Source organism: Oncorhynchus masou, unplaced genomic scaffold (genome assembly GCF_036934945.1).
Source record: "Oncorhynchus masou masou isolate Uvic2021 unplaced genomic scaffold, UVic_Omas_1.1 unplaced_scaffold_2280, whole genome shotgun sequence".
NCBI lineage: Eukaryota > Metazoa > Chordata > Actinopteri > Salmoniformes > Salmonidae > Oncorhynchus > Oncorhynchus masou.
Genome location: NW_027008749.1, coordinates 1 through 25090, shown reverse-complemented (window position 1 = coordinate 25090; position 25090 = coordinate 1). Strand labels below are relative to the sequence as shown.

At 44.3% G+C, this 25090-nt stretch overlaps 1 protein-coding gene across 1 annotated transcript in view; it reads right to left on the bottom strand.

The window, feature by feature from the left end:
* Positions 1-24558, bottom strand: part of LOC135533192 (nck-associated protein 1-like) — a gene marked incomplete at its 5' end in the record, with an annotated part of 35220 nt that extends 10662 nt beyond the window's left edge. The window contains 11 exons of the mRNA XM_064960588.1: positions 2436-2567; positions 7161-7300; positions 8753-8872; positions 9767-9899; positions 18489-18634; positions 21602-21623; positions 22893-23002; positions 23293-23389; positions 23633-23689; positions 24239-24395; positions 24510-24558. Coding sequence (XP_064816660.1) covers positions 2436-2567; positions 7161-7300; positions 8753-8872; positions 9767-9899; positions 18489-18634; positions 21602-21623; positions 22893-23002; positions 23293-23389; positions 23633-23689; positions 24239-24395; positions 24510-24558 — 1163 coding nt within the window. The remainder of the gene's footprint in view (positions 1-2435; positions 2568-7160; positions 7301-8752; positions 8873-9766; positions 9900-18488; positions 18635-21601; positions 21624-22892; positions 23003-23292; positions 23390-23632; positions 23690-24238; positions 24396-24509) is intronic.
* Positions 24559-25090: the final 532 nt, after the last annotated feature.

Sequence of the window (25090 nt, the reverse complement as noted above, 5' to 3'; positions counted from 1 at the left end):
CCTATCCTCAAACCCCCCCCCCCCCCCCCCCCGCTATATTTAATTAATTGATCAATTACACTGTGCTGAAACGGAAGCAGAACATGTACACAGATCATTATGGTGCATGCGTGGTTCATTTTGAAATAGCAACCTACTGTAGCTATAATTGTCTGAACTCCTGACCTCTGTAATATATAGTTCAGTAAAGTATCTGTCATGGTGTCATTTTGTCTTGCTACCATGTTGTTGTCATGTTGTCTTGCTACACATGTTGTTGTCATGTTGTGTTGCTACCATGTTGTTGTCATGTTGTGCTGCTACACATGTTGTCATGTTGTGTTGCTACCATGTTGTTGTCATGTTGTCTTGCTACCCATGTTGTTGTCATGTTGTGTTGCTACCATGTTGTTGTCATGTTGTGTTGCTACCCATGTTGTCATGTTGTGTTGCTACCATGTTGTTGTCATGTTGTCTTGCTACCATGTTGTCATGTCTTGCTACCACGTTGTCATGTTGTGTTGCTACCATGTTGTCATGTTGTGTTGCTACTATGTTGTCGTGTTGCTACCATGTTGTTGTCATGTTGTCTTGCTACCCGTGTTGTCATGTTGTCTTGCTACCACGTTGTTGTCATGTTGTGTTGCTACCATGTAGTCATGTTGTGTTGCTACCATGTTGTCATGTTGTGTTGCTACCATGTTCTCATGTTGTGTTGCTACTATGTTGTCGTGTTGCTACCATGTTGTCATGTTGTGTTGCTACCCATGTTGTTGTCATGTTGTGTTGCTACCATGTTGTCATGTTGGGTCTTCTATCATGTTGTGTTTCTACCATGCTGTCATGTTGTGCTGCTACCATGTTGTTGTCATATTGTGTTGCTACCCATGTTGTCATGTTGTCTTGCTACCACGTTTTTGTCATGTTGTCTTGCTACCACGTTGTTGTCATGTTGACTTGCTACTATGTTGTCATGTTGTCTTGCTACCCATGTTGTTGTCTTGCTACCATGTTGTTGTCATGTTGTCTTGCTACCATGTTGTTGTCATGTTGTCTTGCTACCAATGTTGTTTTGCTACCAATGTTGTTGTCATGTTGACTTGCTACCCGTGTTGTCATGTTGTCTTGCTACTCGTGTTGGTGTCATGTTGTCTTGCTACCATGTTGTTGTCATGTTGTATTGCTACCATGTAGTCGTGTTGTGTTGCTACCACGTTGTCATGTTGTGTTGCTACCATGTTGTCATGTTGTGTTGCTACTATGTTGTTGTGTTGCTACCATGTTGTCATGTTGTGTTGCTACTATGTTGTCGTGTTGCTACCATGTTGTCATGTTGTGTTGCTACTATGTTGTCGTGTTGCTACCATGTTGTCATGTTGTGTTGCTACTATGTTGTCGTGGTTGCTACCATGTTGTCATGTTGTGTTGCTACTATGTTGTCGTGTTGCTACCATGTTGTCATGTTGTCATGTTGTGTTGCTACTATGTTGTCGTGTTGCTACCATGTTGTCATGTTGTGTTGCTACTATGTTGTCGTGTTGCTACCATGTTGTCATGTTGTGTTGCTACTATGTTGTCGTGTTGCTACCATGTTGTCATGTTGTGTTGCTACTATGTTGTTGTGTTGCTACCATGTTGTTGTAGTGTTGTCTTACTACCCGTGTTGTTGTCATGTTGTCTTGCTATCATGTTGTTGTCATGTTGTCTTGCTACCATGTTGTTGTCATGTTGTCTTGCTACCCGTGTTGGTGTCATGTTGTCTTGCTACCCGTGTTGTTGTCATGTTGTCTTGCTACCATGTTGTTGTCATGTTGTCTTGCTACCCATGTTGGTGTCATGTTGTCTTGCTATCCGTGTTGGTGTCATGTTGTCTTGCTACCATGTTGTTGTCATGTTGTCTTGCTACCATGTTGTTGTCATGTTGTCTTGCTACCATGTTGTTGGCATGTTGTCTTGCTACCATGTTGTTGTCATGTTGTCTTGCTACCATGTTGTCATGTTGTGTTGCTACCATGTTGTCATGTTGTGTCGCTACCATGTTGTTGTCATGTTGTGTTGCTACCATGTTGTTGTCGTGTTGCTACCATGTTGTCATGTTGTGTTGCCATGTTGTGTTGCTACCTTGCTATGTTGTTGTCTTAGGTCTATCTTTATATAGTGTTGTCTCTCTATTATATTTTTTAATCGCAGTCTCTCTGCAGGAGGTCATTGTAAATAAGACTTTGTTCTCCACTGACGTGCCTAGTTAAATAAATGTTAAATAAATGTTAAATAAATGTTAAATAAATGTTAAATAAAATACAATACAAATCTTCTCTGCATTATAAACAGTCTCATGTCTTGCTTAAACAGAGAAATTGAGATTTAGGTGGAGAAAAGGATTTAACGATCCAATATTATAAAGCAATAGATATTAAGACAGAGATCATGTTATAGGCAAAATGAGCTTGGCGTACTTGGTGAGGCGTGTCTCCAAGTGAGATATGAGGAACTCTGCAGGAGTGACGATGTGGTTGAACACTGTGAAGTCACTGCTCCCACTGAATGAGGAGCACAGCTCAGTCAGAGTCAGATGCAGCTTGTCCATACTGGAAGAGAAAGAGGGAGAGAGAGGGAGAGAGCGAGAGAAAGAGAGAGAAATTCAACATGCTAATTAGGATCTGGCTAAAAATACTTGAAGCAGTTATAGAAACCATTTCCCTTTATGGTTGTGAGGTCTGGGGTCCGCTCACCAACCAAAAATTCACAAAATGGGACAAACACCAAATTGAGTCTCTGCAAAAATATCCTTAGTGTACAACGTAAACACCAAATAATGCATGCAGAGCAGAATCAGGCCGATACCTGCTAATGATCAAAATCCAGTAAAGAGACGTTAAATTCTACAACCACCTAAAAGGAAGCGATTCCCAAATCTTCCATAACAAAGCCATCACCTACAGAGATGAACCTGGACAAGAGTCCCCTAAGCAAGCTGGTCCTCGGGCTCTGTTCACAAACACAAACAGACCCCACAGAGCCATACAAATAGGACAGCAAATCAATTAGACCCAAACAAACAATTAAATATATATATATATATATATATATAATTACTTGACACATTGGAAAGAATTAACAAAAATCTGAGCAAACTAGAATGCTATTTGGCCCTAAACAGAGTACACAGTGGCAGAATACCTGACCACTGTGACTGACCCAAACTTAAGGAAAGCTTTGACTATGTACAGACTCAGTGAGCATAGCCTTGCTATTGAGAAAGGACGCAAAATGAGGTGGAAACTGATCTGCACTTCCTAACCTTCCTGCCAAATGTATGACCAGAGAGACACACAGACCCACAAATAATTTGAAAACAAACCCAATTTTGATAAATTCTCAAATACCATAGTGTGCCATCACAGCAGCTAGATGTGTGACCTGTTGCCACAGGAAAAGGGCAACCATTGAAGAACAAACACCATTGTAAATACAACCCACATTTATCCATCCTCCCTTTTATACATTTACTAATTATACATATGTCATTTTGCAATGTCTTCAATCTTTTGTGAGTGTAATGTTAACTTAAATAGAGAGAGACACTTTAGAAATTGTTAGTCTAGTTTTTCTTTAAAAATTGAAACCCATGAAATATCCAATCAATCGACAAAACACTTAAAATGTCAGAGCAGACTTTTCGCAGGATCGTGGTAGTTCCCGAAATGAGTGATTTAACAGAACATTATTCGATTTGGAGGAGAGATGGGTGGATGAATGAAAAGAAGGATGGATGAATAGAGGGATGGATGGATGAATGAAAAGGATGGATGAATAGAGGGATGGATGGATGGATGAATGAAAAGAAGGATGGATGAATAGAGGGATGATGGATGAATGAAAAGGATGGATGACTAGAGGGATGGATGGATGAATGAAAAGAAGGATGGATGAATAGAGGGATGGATGGATGAATGAAAAGGATGGATGAATAGAGGGATGGATGGATGGATGGATGAATGAAAAGAAGGATGGATGAATAGAGGGATGGATGGATGAATGAAAAGAAGGATGGATGAATAGAGGGATGGATGGATGAATGAAAGGAATGATGGATGAATAGAGGGATGGATGGATGAATGAAAAGAATGATGGATGAATAGAGGTATGGATGGATGAATGAAAAGAATGATGGATGAATAGAGGGATGGATGGATGAATGAAAAGAAGGATGGATGACTAGAGGGATGGATGGATGGATGAATGAAAAGAAGGATGGATGAATAGAGGGATGGATGAATGAAAAGAAGGATGGATGAATAGAGGGATGGATGGATGAATGAAAAGAAGGATGGATGAATAGAGGGATGGATGGATGAATGAAAAGAAGGATGGATGAATAGAGGGAAGGATGGATGAATGAAAAGAATGATGGATGAATAGAGGGATGGATGGATGAATGAAAATAAGGATGGATGAATAGAGGATGGATGAATGGATGAATGAAAAGAATGATGGATGAATAGAGGGATGATGAATGAATGAAAAGAAGGATGGATGAATAGAGGGATGGATGGATGAATGAAAAGAATGATGGATGAATAGAGGGATGAATGGATGGATGAATGAAAAGAATGATGGATGAATAGAGGATGGATGGATGAATGAAAAGAATGATGGATGAATAGAGGGATGGATGGATGAATGAAAAGAAGGATGGATGAATAGAGGGATGGATGGATGAATGAAAAGAAGGATGGATGAATAGAGGGATGGATGGATGAATGAAAAGAATGATGGATGAATAGAGGGATGAATGGATGGATGAATGAAAACAATGATGGATAAATAGAGGATGGATGGACGAATGAAAAGAATGATGGATGAATAGAGGGATGATGAATGAATGAAAAGAAGGATGGATGACTAGAGGGATGGATGGATGGATAGATGCATGAAAAGAATGATGGATGAATAGAGGGATGGATGGATGAATGAAAAGAATGATGGATGAAGAGGGATGGATGGATGGATGAATGAAAAGAAGGATGGATGAATAGAGGGATGGATGGATGAATGAAAAGAAGGATGGATGAATAGAGGGATGGATGGATGAATGAAAAGAAGGATGGATGAATAGAGGGATGGATGGATGGATGAATGAAAATAATGATGGATGAATAGAGGGATGGATGGATGGATGAATGAAAAGAATGATGGATGAATAGAGGGATGGATGGATGGATGAATGAAAAGAATGATGAATGAATAGAGGGATGGATGGATGAATGAATGAAAAGAATGATGAATGAATAGAGTGATGGATGGATGGATGAATGAAAAGAATGATGGATGAATAGAGGGGTGGATGGATGACTGAAAAGAAGGATGGATGAATAGAGGGATGGATGGATGACTGAAAAGAAGGATGGATGAATAGAGGGATGGATGGATGAATGAAAAGAATGTTGGATGAATAGAGGGGTGGATGGATGAATGAAAATAATGATGGATGAATAGAGGGATGGATGGATGAATGAAAAGAAGGATGGATGAATAGAGGGATGGATGGATGACTGAAAAGAAGGATGGATGAATAGAGGGATGGATGGATGGATGAAAATAATGATGGATGAATAGAGGGATGGATGGATGGATGAAAAGAAGGACGGATGAATAGAGGGATGGATGGATGAATGAATGAAAAGAAGGATGAATGAAAAGAAGGATGGATGAATGGATGGATGGATGGATGACTGAAAAGAAGGATGGATGGATGACTGAAAAGAAGGATGGATGAATGGATGGATGGATGGATGAATGAAAAGAAGGATGGATGGATGAAAGAAATTATGAATAAACGGGACAGGTGGACTAAAAAGTAACAATACAATATTGTACCTTTATTTTACTAGGCAAGTCAGTTAAGAACAAATTCTTATTTTCAATGATGGCCTAGGAACAGTGGGTTAACTGCCTGTTCAGGAGCAGAACGACAGATTTGTACCTTGTCAGCTCGGGGGTTTGAACTTGCAACCTTCCGGTTACTAGTCCAACGCTCTAACCACTAGACTACCCTGCCGCCCTAATATACATGGGGTACCAGTACTGAGTCAGTGTGTGGGGGGGTACAGGTTAGTCGAGGTAATTTGTACATGTCGGTAGGGGTAAAGGGACAACGCAATAGTTAATAAACAGCGAGTAGCAGCAGTGTAAAAACAAAGCGGGTGATAGTCACAGCTACTGTTAGTGTCTATTGATACATCCTGTTGCCTTGCCACTTTATCCCTATATGCACATATCTACCTCAATTACCTCATAGTCCTGCACATGGACTCAGTACTGTACTCTAAATCATCTACTGCATCTTTATGTAATACATGTATCACTAGCCACTTTAAACTATGACACTTTGTTTACATACCCTACATTACTTCTCATATGTATATAATGTACTCGATACCATCTACTGCATCTTGCCTATGCCGTTCTGTACCATCACTCATTCATATATATGTATGTACATATTCTTTATCCCTTTACACTTGTGTGTATAAGGTAGTAGTTGTGGAATTGTTAGGTTAGATTACTCGTTGGTTATTACTGCATTGTCGGAACTAGAAGCACAAGCATTTCGCTACACTCGCATTAACATCTGCTAACCATGCGTATGTGACAAATACATTTAATTTGATTTGTTACCGATGTTATTGTTACTTATTGTCTATTTATTGCTTGTGTTATGTTTGTCTATTATTTTCTCTCTGTTTGTTGGGAAGTCAGCATTTCACTGTTAGTCTACACCTGTTGTTTATGAAGCACAGTGAAAATAACATTTCGATTTAAATGGAGGAACAGGGCGTGCTGCTGCTCCAGTTTCAACTGTTCTGCCTTATTATTATTCGACCATGCTGGTCATTTATGAACATTTGAACATCTTGGCCATGTTCTGTTATAATCTCTACCCGGCACAGCCAGAAGAGGACTGGCCACCCCACATAGCCTGGTTCCTCTCTAGGTTTCTTCCTAGGTTTTGGCCTTTCTAGGGAGTTTTTCCTAACCACCGTGCTTCTACACCTGCATTGCTTGCTGTTTGGGGGTTTTAGGATGGGTTTCTGTACTGCACTTTGAGATATCAGCTGATGTACGAAGGGCTATATAAATACATTTGATTTGATTTGATTTGATTTTAGAGCACTGACTTGGTGACGATGGCACGGTCCTTCCTCTGGCTTTCTGTTCCAGGTTTCTCTCTCTGCACGTCTCCTTTTTTCGGCATCTGTTTCTTCTGCTTCTTATTGCGAGCTGCACTTATGGTCTGGCCACAGTGTTTGGGCAACAGCTAATAGGAAACATGATTAAGAGGACCACAGTGAATAAACATTTTCCGTTAAAGCGTATTCTACATTGCATTGTGAGTGACTTTACCCTTGTCTGCTATGCTTCAGCCCGTCAAGGGGTCTAAATTAAAATAAACACCCTCACAATGTTTTCCACCAGAGAGAAAACAACACTTTGTCATTGCATCATTTCACCTTCCTCAGAGTCATCATTAGTCTCCGGGCGTCCAACCGGCTCCTACATTAAAGCTACAACCTGGGATTTGTTTGTGTCAATGGCCATTAAACAGTCTCCCAGATCCATGTTTTTAGCATCTTTATATGGTGTCTGTAGTGACTACAGGATATAATAATAATAAGTTATAATATCATTTAAAAACACTGTCGATTGACTGCGTCAGTCTTATAGTTAATTAGTTGTGTGACCTGTACACTTCTCCCAGATTCCTGGTCATTGAGGTTGCATATCTCGAACACACACACACACCTGGTCATTGAGGTTGCATATCTCGAACACACACACACACACCTGGTCATCGAGGTTGCATATCTCGAACACACACGCACCTGGTCATCGAGGTTGCATATCTCGAACACACACGCACCTGGTCATCGAGGTTGCATATCTCGAACACACACACACCTGGTCATTGAGGTTGCATATCTTGAACACACACACACCTGGTCATTGAGGTTGCATATCTCGAACACACACACACCTGGTCATCGAGGTTGCATATCTCGAACACACACACACACCTGGTCATCGAGGTTGCATATCTCGAACACACACGCACCTGGTCATCGAGGTTGCATATCTCGAACACACACGCACCTGGTCATCGAGGTTGCATATCTCGAACACACACACACCTGGTCATTGAGGTTGCATATCTTGAACACACACACACCTGGTCATTGAGGTTGCATATCTCGAACACACACACACCTGGTCATCGAGGTTGCATATCTCGAACACACACACACACCTGGTCATCGAGGTTGCATATCTCGAACACACACGCACCTGGTCATCGAGGTTGCATATCTCGAACACACACGCACCTGGTCATCGAGGTTGCATATCTCGAACACACACGCACCTGGTCATCGAGGTTGCCTATCTCGAACACACACACACTGGTCATCGAGGTTGCATATCTCGAACACACACACACCTGGTCATCGAGGTTGCATATCTCGAACACACACACACCTGGTCATCGAGGTTGCATATCTCGAACACACACACACACCTGGTCATTGAGGTTGCATATCTCGAACACACACACACACACCTGGTCATTGAGGTTGCATATCTCGAACACACACACACACCTGGTCATTGAGGTTGCATATCTCGAACACACACACACCTGGTCATCGAGGTTGCATATCTCGAACACACACACACCTGGTCATTGAGGTTGCATATCTCGAACACACACACACACCTGGTCATTGAGGTTGCACTGTTCGCTACAGATCTCTAAGATGACGGAGCTGGTCTGTTTGGCAATCTCCTCCAGGAAGGTCACACACAGACGCAGACTCCTCTTCTCAACAGCCTCCGTCTAGACACAGACAAGACAATAGACAAGACACAGAGTTATCCCAACGCTAAATCACTGATACTCAGAGAGAGTTTGTATTTGTGTTTCTCTGGTTGATGGAGATGTTTTACTCACTGGTTAAATTATTAGGGCCAGGAGTTTTTCCTGATCATACCGGGAAACACTGGGTCAAACTACACAGAACAGGTTCATGGAAAAACTCCTGGCCCTAATTCTGAAAAATATCAATATCAACCTTGATATTTTTCAGAATTAGGGCCAGGAGTTTTTCCATGAACCTGTTCTGGGTAGTTATATATATATATATATATATATGCAATAAAATGCAAATTAATTACTTAAAAATCATACAATGTGATTTTCTGGATTCTCGTATCTCACAGTTGAAGTGTACCTATGATAATTACAGACCTCTACATGCTTTGTAAGTAGGGAAAACCTGCAAAATCAGCAATGTATCAAATACTTGTTCTCCCCACTGTGTGTGTGTGTATATATGTATATATATATATATATATATATATATATATATATATATATATATATATATATATATAAAATGCTGGAATAGGTTAAAGTGTATAATACTGGAATAGGTTAAAGCATAAGTAGAATATATATATTCCACTTATGGTATATTTAAATGTCAAGGTTATATGAATATTTAAATATAAATATACCATAAGTGGAATATATATATTCTACTTATGCTTTAACCTATTCCAGTAGTATATGATTTAACCTATTCCAGTAGTATACGATTTAACTTATTCCAGTAGCATATGATTTAACCTATTTCAGTAGTATACGCTTTAACCTATTCCAGTAGTATATGATTTAACCTATTCCAGTAGTATATAGTAGATTTAGTTCCGATAGTGTCTGGGTACTGACCTCTTCTGGACAGAGCGGATGGACAGTCTGGTTGAAGTGGGAGCAGACCAGAGGGAAAGACATGAGGTAGCGCTGCATGGAAACCTCCTCGCTGCTCTGAGAGAACATCTTCTCAAACACCCGCGGGTAGAAGCTGAATTACAAACACAGTCATATGTCATTAGGAGTGAAGGGTTAACACACACACCATGTGGTCTACGAAGGGAACAGGGTGCCATTTTGGGATGTAACAATGGTATTACATTTATCAGTTCCAGCCTTCATTGGCCCAGAAGTTGTTTTAGGGTCGGAGCTAGACCAACGTGTTGGTTTAAGACATACATCTTTCCACATACTGAAGTCATCAATGATAAGAGTTGTTCTGTTCTTTTAATACATGTGTGGGCCCCAGTCCCTAGAACAGGGTTCCCCAAAAGGCTGCCGCGGGTGATATTTATGTGTGTGTGTGTGTGTGTGTGTGTGTGTGTGTGTGTGTGTGTGTGTGTGTGTGTGTGTGTGTGTGTGTGTGTATATAGAATATATATTATATATATATATATATTATATATACACACATATACATCTATCTATCTATCTATATATCTATATATATATATATATATATCTATATATATACATACACACATATATATACATATATATATATATATATATATATATATATATATATATATACAGTGCCTTGCGAAAGTATTCGGCCCCCTTGAACTTTGCGACCTTTTGCCACATTTCAGGCTTCAAAACATAAAGACATAAAACTGTATTTTTTTGTGAAGAATCAACAACAAGTGGGACACAATCATGAAGTGGAACGACATTTATTGGATATTTCAAACTTTTTTAACAAATCAAAAACTGAAAAATTGGGCGTGCAAAATTATTCAGCCCCCTTAAGTTAATACTTTGTAGCGCCACCTTTTGCTGCTATTACAGCTGTAAGTCGCTTGGGGTATGTCTCTATCAGGTTTGCACAGGTTTGCACACCCTAGCAGGTTCCGGTTGGAGCGAGCGGTCGCATCTACACTTCGGTCCGCAGGTAGTATAACTTTTCATTACATTTCGTTATAGTACAACGGTTTGATCTGTCTAATCTTAGCAATTTCTTCTTAGCTAGCTACATAGCCGTCTTTGTATCAACGACAATTGCATAATTATCGTATTTCGTCGTCCTAACGTATCTGCCCAGCAGCTAGCTAAGCAGCTAGCTAACATCCACTGTCCACTAGCACTGTAGAAACTATTACACTCAACTGAACGACTCGATTAGCGTAGTGTCAGCTAGCTACATAGTTGTCTTCGCTGTCTTCGTATCCAAGATAATTGTGCAGTTTAGAGTGTGTAGACTTAGAGTGATTATCTTAATTTACCGAGGTTAGCTAGCCAGCTATTTGTCGTCCTTAACGTAGGAAATGCTGCTAGCTAGCTAGCCAACAGCTAGCCAACCTCTACCGAATTGAACTCCAACTACCCGGTCAACATTCCGCGTCGCTCCACAGGTAGTATCACATTTTCATTTCACTTCATTACAGTACAACGGTTTGATTTGTTTGATCGTAGCTAGCCAGCTACATAGCCGTCTTTGTATCTAAGACAATTGTGTAGTCTAGAGCGATTTTCTAGGTTAGCTGGCCAGCTATTGTCGTTCTTTTAACGTAGCTAGCCAGCTAGCCCCCGAATAGCAGCACTGTAGTAACTATTACAGTACAACGGTTTGTTTTGTTTGATCGTAGCTAGCTAGCTACATTGCCGTCTTTGTATCTAAGACAATTGTGTAGCCTAGAGCGATTTTCTAGGTTAGCTGGCCAGCTATTGTCGTTCTTTTAACGTAGCTAGCCAGCTAGCCCCCGAATAGCAGCACTGTAGTAACTATTACAGTACAACGGTTTGTTTTGTTTGATCGTAGCTAGCTAGCTACATAGCCGTCTTTGTATCTAAGACAATTGTGTAGCCTAGAGCAATTTTCTAGGTTAGCTAGCCAGCTATTGTCGTTCTTTTAAGGTAACGTAACGCAATCAACCTGCTAGCTAGCCAGCTAGCCCCCGAATAGCAGCACTGTAGAAACTATTACACTCGACGGAACGACTTGATTAGTGTAGTGTCAACATCGCAGCCACTACCAGCTAGCCTACTCCAGCAGTACTGTATCATTTCAATCATTTTAGTCAATAAGATTCTTGCTACGTAAGCTTAACTTTCTGAACATTCGAGACGTGTAGTCCACTTGTCATTCCAATCTCCTTTGCATTAGCGTAGCCTCTTCTGTACCCTGTCAACTATGTGTCTATCTATCCCTGTTCTCTCCTCTCTGCACAGACCATACAAACGCTCCACACCGCGTGGCCGCGGCCACCCTAATCTGGTGGTCCCAGCGTGCACGACCCACGTGGAGTTCCTGGTCTCCGGTAGCCTCTGGAACTGCCGATCTGCGGCCAACAAGGCAGAGTTCATCTCAGCCTATGCCTCCCTCCAGTCCCTCGACTTCCTGGCACTGACGGAAACATGGATCACCACAGATAACACTGCTACTCCTACTGCTCTCTCTTCGTCCGCCCACGTGTTCTCGCACACCCCGAGAGCTTCTGGTCAGCGGGGTGGTGGCACCGGGATCCTCATCTCTCCCAAGTGGTCATTCTCTCTCTCCCCCTTACCCATCTATCTATCGCCTCCTTTGAATTCCATGCTGTCACAGTTACCAGCCCTTTCAAGCTTAACATCCTTATCATTTATCGCCCTCCAGGTTCCCTCGGAGAGTTCATCAATGAGCTTGATGCCTTGATAAGCTCCTTTCCTGAGGACGGCTCACCTCTCACAGTCCTGGGCGACTTTAACCTCCCCACGTCTACCTTTGACTCATTCCTCTCTGCCTCCTTCTTTCCACTCCTCTCCTCTTTTGACCTCACCCTCTCACCTTCCCCCTACTCACAAGGCAGGCAATACGCTCGACCTCATCTTTACTAGATGCTGTTCTTCCACTAACCTCATTGCAACTCCCCTCCAAGTCTCCGACCACTACCTTGTATCCTTTTCCCTCTCGCTCTCATCCAACACTTCCCACACTGCCCCTACTCGCATGGTATCGCGCCGTCCCAACCTTCGCTCTCTCTCCCCCGCTACTCTCTCCTCTTCCATCCTATCATCTCTTCCCTCTGCTCATACCTTCTCCAACCTTTCTCCTGATTCTGCCTCCTCAACCCTCCTCTCTTCCCTTTCTGCATCCTTTGACTCTCTATGTCCCCTATCCTCCAGGCCGGCTCGGTCCTCCCCTCCCGCTCCGTGGCTCGATGACTCATTGCGAGCTCACAGAACAGAGCTCCGGGCAGCCGAGTGGAAATGGAGGAAAAACTCGCCTCCCTGCGGACCTGGCATCCTTTCACTCCCTCCTCTCTACATTTTCCTCCTCTGTCTCTGCTGCTAAAGCCACTTTCTACCACTCTAAATTCCAAGCATCTGCCTCTAACCCTAGGAAGCTCTTTGCCACCTTCTCCTCCCTCCTGAATCCTCCTCCCCCTCCCCCCTCCTCCCTCTCTGCAGATGACTTCGTCAACCATTTTGAAAAGAAGGTCGACGACATCCGATCCTCCGATCCTCGTTTGCTAAGTCAAACGACACCGCTGGTTCTGCTCACACTGCCCTACCCTGTGCTCTGACCTCTTTCTCCCCTCTCTCTCCAGATGAAATCTCGCTTCTTGTGACGGCCGGCCGCCCAACAACCTGCCCGCTTGACCCTATCCCCTCCTCTCTTCTCCAGACCATTTCCGGGGACCTTCTCCCTTACCTCACCTCGCTCATCAACTCATCCCTGACCGCTGGCTACGTCCCTTCCGTCTTCAAGAGAGCGAGAGTTGCACCCCTTCTGAAAAAACCTACACTCGATCCCTCCGATGTCAACAACTACAGACCAGTATCCCTTCTTTCTTTTCTCTCCAAAACTCTTGAACGTGCCGTCCTTGGCCAGCTCTCCCGCTATCTCTCTCAGAATGACCTTCTTGATCCAAATCAGTCAGGTTACAAGACTAGTCATTCAACTGAGACTGCTCTTCTCTGCATCACGGAGGCGCTCCGCACTGCTAAAGCTAACTCTCTCTCCTCTGCTCTCATCCTTCTAGACCTATCGGCTGCCTTCGATACTGTGAACCATCAGATCCTCCTCTCCACCCTCTCCGAGTTGGGCATCTCCGGCGCGGCCCACGCTTGGATTGCGTCCTACCTGACAGGTCGCTCCTACCAGGTGGCGTGGCGAGAATCTGTCTCCTCGCCACGCGCTCTCACCACTGGTGTCCCCCAGGGCTCTGTTCTAGGCCCTCTCCTATTCTCGCTATACACCAAGTCACTTGGCTCTGTCATAACCTCACATGGTCTCTCCTATCATTGCTATGCAGACGACACACAATTAATCTTCTCCTTTCCCCTTCTGATGACCAGGTGGCGAATCGCATCTCTGCATGTCTGGCAGACATATCAGTGTGGATGACGGATCACCACCTCAAGCTGAACCTCGGCAAGACGGAGCTGCTCTTCCTCCCGGGGAAGGACTGCCCGTTCCATGATCTCGCCATCACGGTTGACAACTCCATTGTGTCCTCCTCCCAGAGCGCTAAGAACCTTGGCGTGATCCTGGACAACACCCTGTCGTTCTCAACCAACATCATGGCGGTGGCCCGTTCCTGTAGGTTCATGCTCTACAACATCCGCAGAGTACGACCCTGCCTCACACAGGAAGCGGCGCAGGTCCTAATCCAGGCACTTGTCATCTCCCGTCTGGATTACTGCAACTCGCTGTTGGCTGGGCTCCCTGCCTGTGCCATTAAACCCCTACAACTCATCCAGAACGCTGCAGCCCGTCTGGTGTTCAACCTTCCCAAGTTCTCTCACGTCACCCCGCTCCTCCGCTCTCTCCACTGGCTTCCAGTTGAAGCTCGCATCCGCTACAAGACCATGGTGCTTGCCTACGGAGCTGTGAGGGGAACGGCACCGCAGTACCTCCAGGCTCTGATCAGGCCCTACACCCAAGCAAGGGCACTGCGTTCATCCACCTCTGGCCTGCTCGCCTCCCTACCATTGAGGAAGTACAGTTCCCGCTCAGCCCAGTCAAAACTGTTCGCTGCTCTGGCCCCCCAATGGTGGAACAAACTCCCTCACGACGCCAGGACAGCGGAGTCAATCACCACCTTCCGGAGACACCTGAAACCCCACCTCTTCAAGGAATACCTAGGATAGGATAAGTAATCCTTCTCACCACCCCCCTTAATGATTTAGATGCACTATTGTAAAGTGGCTGTTCCACTGGATGTCAGAAGGTGAATTCACCAATTTGTAAGTCGCTCTGGATAAGAGCGTCTGCTAAATGACTTAAATGTATGTAATGTAAATGTGAGAGACTGAAATTTTTTCCCATTCGTCCTTGCAAAACAGCTTGAGCTCAGTGAGGTTGGATGGAGAGCATTTGTGAACAGCAGTTTTCAGTTCTTTCCACAGATTCTCGATTGGATTCAGGTCTGGACCTTGACTTGGCCATTCTAACACCTGGATACGTTTATTTTTGAACCATTCCATTGTAGATTTTGCTTTATGTTTTGGATCATTGTCTTGTTGGAAGACAAATCTCCGTCCCAGTCTCAGGTCTTTTGCAGACTCCATCAGGTTTTCTTCCAGAATGGTCCTGTATTTGGCTCCATCCATCTTCCCATCAATTTGAACCATCTTCCCTGTTCCTGCTGAAGAAAAGCAGGCCCAAACCATGATGCTGCCACCACAATGTTTGACAGTGGGCATAGGGTGTTCAGGGTGATGAGCTGTGTTGCTTTTACGCCAAACATAACGTTTTGCATTGTTGCCAAAAAGTTACATTTTGGTTTCATCTGACCAGAGCACCTTCTTCCACATGTTTGGTGTGTTTCCCAGGTTGCTTGTGGCAAACTTTAAACAACACTTTTTATGGATATCTTTAAGAAATGGCTTTCTTCTTGCCACTCTTCCATAAAGGCCAGATTTGTGCAATATACGACTGATTGTTGTCCTATGGACAGAGTCTCCCCACCTCAGCTGTAGATCTCTGCAGTTCATCCAGAGTGATCATGGGCCTCTTGGCTGCATCTCTGTCTTCTCCTTGTATGAGCTGAAAGTTTAGAGGGACGGCCAGGTCTTGGTAGATTTGCAGTGGTCTGATACTCCTTCCATTTCAATATTATCGCTTGCACAGTGCTCCTTGGGATGTTTAAAGCTTGGGAAATATTTTTGTATCCAAATCCAGCTTTAAATTTCTTCACAACAGTATCTCGGACCTGACTGGTGTGTTCCTTGTTCTTCATGATGCTCTCAGCGCTTTTAACGGACCTCTGAGACTATCACAGTGCAGGTGCATTTATACGGAGACTTGATTACACACAGGTGGATTATATTTATCATCATTAGTCATTTAGGTCAACATTGGATCATTCAGAGATCCTCACTGAACTTCTGGAGAGAGTTTGCTGCACTGAAAGTAAAGGGGCTGAATCATTTTGCGCGCCCAATTTTTCAGTTTTTGATTTGTTAAAAAAGTTTGAAATATCCAATAAATGTCGTTCCACTTCATGATTGTGTCCCACTTGTTGTTGATTCTTCACAAAAAAATACAGTTTTATATCTTTATGTTTGAAGCCTGAAATGTGGCAAAAGGTCGCAAAGTTCAAGGGGGCCGAATACTTTCGCAAGGCACTGTATATATATATATATTAGTGTATATTGAAATGGTATATATAACATTTATGTTCTTGGACATTGAAGACTGTAAAATCCCCAGGTAATGAGCTCAAAGTGATTTTAATTTAGGAAATATATTCCCAAGTACTGTATTTTCATGCATAAACAGAGAAGCATATGTAAACGTATCCCAATGTAATCGGCCCGCAGCTGAATGTAAATTGGGGACCCCTGCCATAGACCCTCTTGGGGACCCCTGACATAGACCCTATTGGGGACCCCTGTCATAGACCCCACTGCCATAGACCCTATTGGGGACCCCTGCCATAGACCCTATTGGGGACCCCTGCCATAGACCCTATGCACATCATGTACAGTAGATTATTTGTCTATGCTGTAATATCTTGGACTAGGTCATTGGCAAGGTAGACTTATTGCCATATTGCTTTTATCCAATCACGTCTGATCTACAGAAGTACCAAGGGACGAGGGAGTAGTGGGGGTAGGAGCTAGAGGGGTAGGGTCTAGTGGGCGTAGGGACTATATGGACTATGTTTTAGTGGGGGTAGAAACTATTGGGGGTAGGGACTAGCTGGGGTAGTGACTAGCGGGGTTAGGGACGAGCTGGGGTAGTGACTAGCGGGGGTAGCCACTATATGAACTAGGGTTCAGGGAGGGTAGACACTATTGAGGGTAGGGACTAGAGGGACTTGTGGTGGTAGGGTTTAGTGGGGGTAAGGACTAGATCGACTGGTGGTTGTAGTGTTTAATGGGGGAAAGGACTAGAAGGACTTGTGGTGGTAGGATTTAGTGGGGGTAGGGACTAGAGGGGGTAGGGACTAGAGGGGTAGGGACTAGTGGGGGTAGCGAGTAGAGGGGGTAGCGACTAGTGGGGGTAGCGACGAGTGGGGGTAGCGACTAGTGGGGGTAGCGACTAGTGGGGGTAGCGACTAGATGGGGTAGCGACTAGTGGGGGTAGCGACTAGTGGGGGTAGAGACTAGTGGGGGTAGCAACTAGAGGGGGTAGCGACTAGTAGGGGTAGCGACTAGAGGGGGTAGCGACTAGAGGGGGTAGCGACTAGAGGGGGTAGTGACTAGTAGGGGTAGCGACTAGAGGGGGTAGCGACTAGAGGGGGTAGGGACTAGAGGGGGTAGCAACTAGTGGGGGTAGCGACTAGTGGGGGTAGCGACAGTGGGGGTAGCAACTAGTGGGGGTAGCGACAAGTGGGGGTAGCGGCTACTGGGGGTAGCGACTAGAGGGGGTAGCGACTAGTGGGGGTAGCAAATAGTGGAGGTAGCCAATAGTGGGGGTAGCGAATAGTGGGGGTAGCGACTAGAGGGGTAGCGACTAGAGGGGGTAGCGACTAGTGGAGGTAGAGACTAGAGGAGGTAGCGACTAGTGGGGGTAGCGACTAGTGAGGGTAGGGTTTAGTGGGGTAGCAACTAGAGGGGTAGCGACAGGTGGAGGTAGAGACTAGTGGGGGTAGGGACTAGAGGGGGTAGCGACTAGTGGGGGTAGGGTTTATTGGGGGTAGCGACTAGTGGGGGTAGCAAATAGTGGAGGTAGCCAATAGTGGGGGTAGCGAATAGTGGGGGTAGCGACTAGTGGGGGTAGCGACTAGTGGAGGTAGAGACTAGAGGGGGTAGCGACTAGTGGGGGTAGCGACTAGTGGGGGTAGGGTTTAGTGGGGGTAGCGACTAGAGGGGGTAGCGACAGGTGGAGGTAGAGACTAGTGGGGGTAGGGACTAGAGGGGGTAGCGACTAGTGGGGGTAGGGTTTATTGGGGGTAGCGACTAGAGGGGTAGAGACTAGTGGGGGTAGGGACTAGAGGGGTAGCGACTAGTGGGGGTAGTGACTAGTGGGGTAGTGACTAGTGAAGCGGTATTCAAACTTCCTCAGTGGGAAACCTTTTTGCCACCAGAATTTCCCCACTGCAATTCTCCCATGATGCCACAAGAGGTCGCAACCCTTATTGACTTTTAATACCACTGGAGTAGAGGATGGTTTTTTTCTATGGGGCCCATGGGGGAGCAGACTGACCAGAGAATGGAGAGATCTGAGGTTTCGTGAAGCATCTCCTGCATGTTGTCCAACATCTTGGTGTGGAATTGGGTCATGTTCATCACTTTAGCCAGGTCTGGGTATTCCTTGAGGGAGAGTGGGGCCTTGGACACACTGGTGTAGGCCTGTAACATGAGACAGCACAGACATCTTGATACTCTGGAACAGTGTAGGCTTATAACATGGAACAGTGTAGGCTTATAACATGGAACAGTGTAGGCTTATAACATGGAAGTGTGTTTACAGTGTAGGCTTATAACATGGAACAGTGTGTTTACAGTGTAGGCTTATAACATGGAACAGTGTGTTTACAGTGTAGGCTTATAACATGGAACAGTGTAGGCTTATAACATGGAAGTGTGTTTACAGTGTAGGCTTATAACATGGAACAGTGTGTTTACAGTGTAGGCTTATAACATGGAACAGTGTAGGCTTATAACATGGAACAGTGTGTTTGTAGGCTTATAACATGGAACAGTGTAGTGCTTATAACATGGAACAGTGTGTTCACAGTGTAGGCTTATAACATGGAACAGTGTGTTCACAGTGTAGGCTTATAACATGGAACAGTGTGTTTAACAGTGTAGGCTTATAACATGGAACAGTGCTTATAACATGGACCAGTGTAGGCTTATAACATGGAACAGTGTGTTTACAGTGTAGGCTTATAACATGGAACAGTGTGTTTACAGTGTAGGCTTATAACATGGAACAGTGTGTTCACAGTGTAGGCTTATAACATGGAACAGTGCAGGCTTATAACATGGAACAGTGTGTTCAGTGTAGGCTTATAACATGGAACAGTGTGTTTACAGTGTAGGCTTATAACATGGAACAGTGTGTTCACAGTGTAGGCTTATAACATGGAACAGTGTGTTCACAGTGTAGGCTTATAACATGGAACAGGCTTATAACATGGAACAGTGTGTTTACAGTGTAGGCTTATAACATGGAACAGTGTGTTCACAGTGTAGGCTTATAACATGGGACAGTGTGTTCACAGTGTAGGCTTATAACATGGAACAGTGTGTTCACAGTGTAGGCTTATAACATGGAACAGTGCAGGCTTATAACATGGAACAGTGTGTTCACAGGGTAAGTGTGTACCGTACCTGTAATCTTATAACAGTCCAGTCTCAGGGGAACAGTGTTCCACTGTTGAGGGACATTGTAGGCTTATAACATGGAACAGTTAAGAACAAATTTTATTCACATGGGACAGTGTGTTCCAGTGTAGGCTTATAACATGTGGTTAACTGTTGTTAAGTGTGGCAGAACGACATATTGGAGCTCTGGTGATTCACATCTAGAAACTTATTTGGTTTACAGTGTCTCTGACCACCTGTACACTCTAACCACTAGGCTACCTGCCACCTCTATCTTTATGCCACCCCTCTACACTCTAAACTGGCACCTGCCACCTCTACACTCTAACCACTAGGCTACCTGCCGCCCCTATAACATGGGACCTGCCACCTCTACACTCTAACCAGGCTAGTGAAGTACCTGCCACCTGTAATCTCTAACCAGTCAGGCTACCTGCCACCTCTACACTCTAACTCCTCTCCCATTTTCCACTGTTGAGGGACATTTTAATTTAACTGCCACCTTAACTTAACCAAGGAACAGTGGGTTAACTGCCTTGTTACAGGCAGAACGACATATTTTTACCTTGTCAGCTCTGGGATTCAATCTAGAAACCTTTCGGTTACTAACCCAATGCTCTGACCACCTCTACACTCTAACCACTAGGCTACCTGCCACCTCTACACTCTAACCACTAGGCTACCTGCCACCTCTACACTCTAACCACTAGGCTACCTGCCACCTCTACACTCTAACCACTAGGCTACCTGCCGCCCCATGTGGTAGTATCTACACTAGGACTAACCACTAGGCTACCTGGTGGAGACACAAATGATGTCATCAGGACTACCTCTTCTGGACTCTATTCACTGTCAAAACAGTAATAGAAGCAACCTGGGATAAATGCTTTCTACACTAAAAACACTATACCGTATGATGATAAGTCACAATTATTTCCCGTCCTCTACACTCTAAAGGCCACATAGCCACATTGTATTGTGTCTCTACCTCTACACTCTCAAACTAGGCCACCCCCCAGCGTGCCCGGGAGGAAATGGCATCCTGGTCTTTGGAGGACCATTAGGAAAGAACCCTGGACTCTGAGACGACATAACCACTAGACTACCTGCCCCCCCGCCTAGTACCTGCATGGTCTAACCACTAGGGCTACCTGCCACCTACTGGACATGGTAACCACTAGTACCACACGGCTGTACTTAGTCATCAGGCTACCTGCCACCTCTCCATCTAACCACTAGGCTACCTGCCACACTCTACAACTAGTAACTCTAACCAACTATAGGCTACCTGTCACTACTGTATCAACAGTAGAACTATACAGTACATAAACTAGCGCTACTGCCCCAGTAAATATACAGTCTATAAACTAGTGCTACTGTATCCCCATGTGGTAGTATCACACATAAACTAGGACTTGCATTAGATATGAACATCAGATTTCAGAAACATTTAGTTTACTGTATCAACAGTCAGTGCAGACAAGGTGGAGACAAATGATGTCATCAGGACAGTTCCTCTTCTGGACAGACATACATATTGACTACAGGACAGAATAAATCAAAACAGTAATAGAAGCAACGTCCTCTGGGATAAATGCTTTCTTAGACTAAAACAACATATACCGTATCATAAGTCACAATTATTTCGGTCTGCTCTGAAATAATAAAGGCCCAACAGTAGATCCTTGAGGCATAAACACAAACTAGTGTCTCTATTCAATTCAAGTTTCAAACAGTACAGCCCCGCCCCTACCCCCCGCAGCGTGCAAAGGTAAAACTATACAGCATCCTAGTCTTTGGAGGGAATATATAGTAAAAACATCATGGACAACAGTATGACATAATGGCTTTAACAACCAGACAGAGCTGTTGTATAAGTACCTGCATGGTTTAGTTGTGTGACATCAAACTGAATGGTACTGGACATGTTAGGTTCCACCACACGGCTGTTAATTAGTCATCAGGGTCCTCAACCTCTCCATGTACAACAGGAGTTTCAGCCATCTGCCTGCAACACACAATATACAACTAGTAACTACTGTTAGGGCTGATATTGGAGATAAAAGTGGCTACTGTATCAGGAGTAGAACTATACAGTACATAAACTAGGACTACTGTGGTGAGAGTAAAATATGCAGTATATAAACTAGTGACTACTGTATCAGAGTAGAACTATACAGTACATAAACTAGTGACTACTGTGGTCAACAGTAGGAACATACAGTACATAAACTAGTGACTACTGTGGTTAGAGGGTCTGCTGTACAGTTAACCTAGGGTCTACTGTATCAGAGGTTCTATACTGTACATGACCTAGTGTCTACTGTGGTCAACAGTAAATCTGCTGTACATAAACTAGTGACTACTGTATCAGAGTAGGTATACAGTACATAAACACAAACTGGTTAGACTGCTGTATCAACAGTAAATCTATACTACATGGTATCAACAGGGTATACAGTACATAAACACAAACTAGTGAGACTGGGTACTACTGTGACTACTGTGAAGGTAAAACTGTGGTACATAAACTGCTGTGGTACAGTATCAATGCTATAGTACATAAACACATGACAACAGTATGACTTTACTGTGCTTTAACAGGGTCTGTAGCTGTTGTATAAGCTTCTTCTCCATTGTTTAGTTGCTGTGGTTGAATGCTAATGTTAGGTTCTGCTGTGGTGAGAGGTTCTGCTGTGGGAGAGGGTCTGCTATTCTTCAGACATTCTGCTGTGGTGATATGGTCTGCTGTGGTATTTAGGGCTGATATTGGAGATAGAAAGTGGCATGGCAGGAGGGTCTGCTGTGGTGAGAGGGTCTGCTGTGGTGAGAGGGTCTGCTGTGGTTAGAGGGTCTGCTGTGGTTAGAGGGTCTGCTGTGGTTAGAGGGTCTGCTGTGGTTAGAGGGTCTGCTGTGGTGAGAGGGTCTGCTGTGGTGAGAGGTTCTGCTGTGGTGAGAGGGTCTGCTGTGGTGAGAGGGTCTGCTGTGGTGAGAGGGTCTGCTGTGGTGAGAGGGTCTGCTGTGGTGAGAGGGTCTGCTGTGGTGAGAGGGTCTGCTGTGGTTGAGGGTCTGCTGTGGTTAGAGGGTCTGCTGTGGTGAGAGGGTCTGCTGTGGTGAGAGGGTCTGCTGTGGTGAGAGGGTCTGCTGTGGTGAGAGGGGTCTGCTGTGGTTAGAGGGTCTGCTGTGGTTAGAGGGTCTGCTGTGGTTAGAGGTTCTGCTGTGGTTAGAGGGTCTGCTGTGGTGAGAGGGTCTGCTGTGTGTCTAACTTCAAACGTACGAGTCTACGTAGTCCTCTGGAGTCTTGGTCTTGGGAATATTCTCTGAATATCTGACGAGCCACAGGACCTCGTCACGGGAAAACGACAGAGCCATGAAGACAAACAACACCTTAGGGATGGATTGACATTAAAGGGTGAGGGGGAGAGAGTGAGAGAGGGAAAAAACTTGAACATTTAGCAAAAGACACATCACTGTTTGACCATATTCATGTACTGAACATAGAGAGCTCTGAAATAAAAACACACAGCAGTTTGTCTGTTTATTATTGTATAGAACGAGAGGTCAATGCCAGTAATGTAATGTAATACATCGCTGATGATAATGTCCAAACATACAGGGAAGCTGAACATGCAATAGATTGGCACTATTAGCCAGATGAACTAAATGAGTTCATGTACCTTGGGTCCCAGAAGTCCAGGTTCATCCTCCAGGACTTTGACCAGCTCCTTCAAGGCGTTCCTCAGGAAACTTCTCCTCTCTCTGTGCATGGCTCCACTGACATACATATGACAACACACATAGTTATCTATATTCTTGACTTTAACTGTTAATCATATGGTGGCCATGGTTGCTGGTTCCAATCAGTCTCGAAGGACCATGAAAAGAGTGCTACTTGCTGTTGACGTTAAATGGGAGACCAATCAAATCAATCGGTGGCGCTATCTGAAGCAGTTCCATCATTTCAGGCTCAGTTTGAGTTAAAAAATAAATGGTTTTATACACAAGCAGATAACTCACCTGTTGACTATAACATGCTCGCGACATTCTTTGATATCGGCGATACGCTTACTGTACCTGTCACAACGAAACGAGGAAGAGCTATCAGTAAGATTATAGTTCAGTACGGTACACGTTACCAGACAGGGCCTCTCCCAACAGCATCTTAGCGCCACCATCATAATTCAATTAAGACCTTTGTAGGAGCTTTGTTAAATATGCTAAAATATGCTAACCAGCAATGTTTTTTGTTGTCTACAAGAGCATTGGGAAACAGGGCCCGGAACATTGGGAACAGCGCCCTAGAACATTGGGAAACAGGGCCCGGAACATTGGGAAACAGGGCCCAGAACATTGGGAAACAGGGCCCGGAACATTGGGAAACAGGGCCCAGAACATTGGGAAACAGGGCCCGGAACATTGGGAAACAGGGCCCGGAAGATTGGGAAACAGGGCACGGAACATTGGGAAACAGGCACGGAACATTGGGAAACAGGGACCGAACATTGGGAAACAGGGCCCGGAACATTGGGAACCAGGGCCCAGAACATTGGGAACTAGGAATCAGCTTGACACCCAGTCCAATCACTCTGAGGACAGAGTATAAATGTCATAATAATGACGTACCCTTTCAGGCCATCGAAGTAGTCCTCTGTGATCTTATGGATGTTGATTGTCTCATCCCTGATGATGGTGAGATGAAGGCCGCTGCGGAGGGCCATCTTCCACAGCTCCTGAGATGACTGGTTGGTGTTCAGACTGCTATGACACAGCAGGTAACCCACTGGAGGGGAGGAGATCAAAACGTGAATATGGGGAATAGAGTGCAACCACTGAAGTCTTTTTGTTTTTTCAGAGGTAGCCTAGACTGAGTCTGAAGATAATAACTAGCACTCACGAAGGATCCATCGCTCCATCACCTCTAAGGACCAGTACTCACAGGCCATCTGTGGGGAAACACAAGTTAGTCATTTAATCAGTCAATAATAAGTAATCCAATAATCGTCTCTGATTATTTTACAGATGTCATGTGACTTATTGTACTTTATGATAACACAAAACATGCTAGATCATATTTGGCTGTTACAGATACACCTAACTTCTCCTAAAGGAATTTATATCCAGACACAATACTCAATACAAAATATGGTATGTGCCATGATATTAGGTATACACTGTGTGTTTGTGTAGTGGTCTCTGTTTCTTGGCTGAAGTTTTGGATCCCACATGAAGAGAACCACGGGGCACAGAGACTAACACAGAACACTATGGTACAAAGACGCCAGTGGCTGCCTTTGAAATCTGCAGACAGGACATTCTAGGGAGGGAGGAGGAGAGGGACAGAAGGAAAAAAAATAGAAAAAGTGAAGAGAAGAGAAGATAAGAAAACAAAAGATAAGAGATTAAGAGAAAAGAAAACAGATTAGAGTAGAAAAGGGGAAAAGGACAGTCTCACAGTGTCACAGCAGGCAGGGTCCA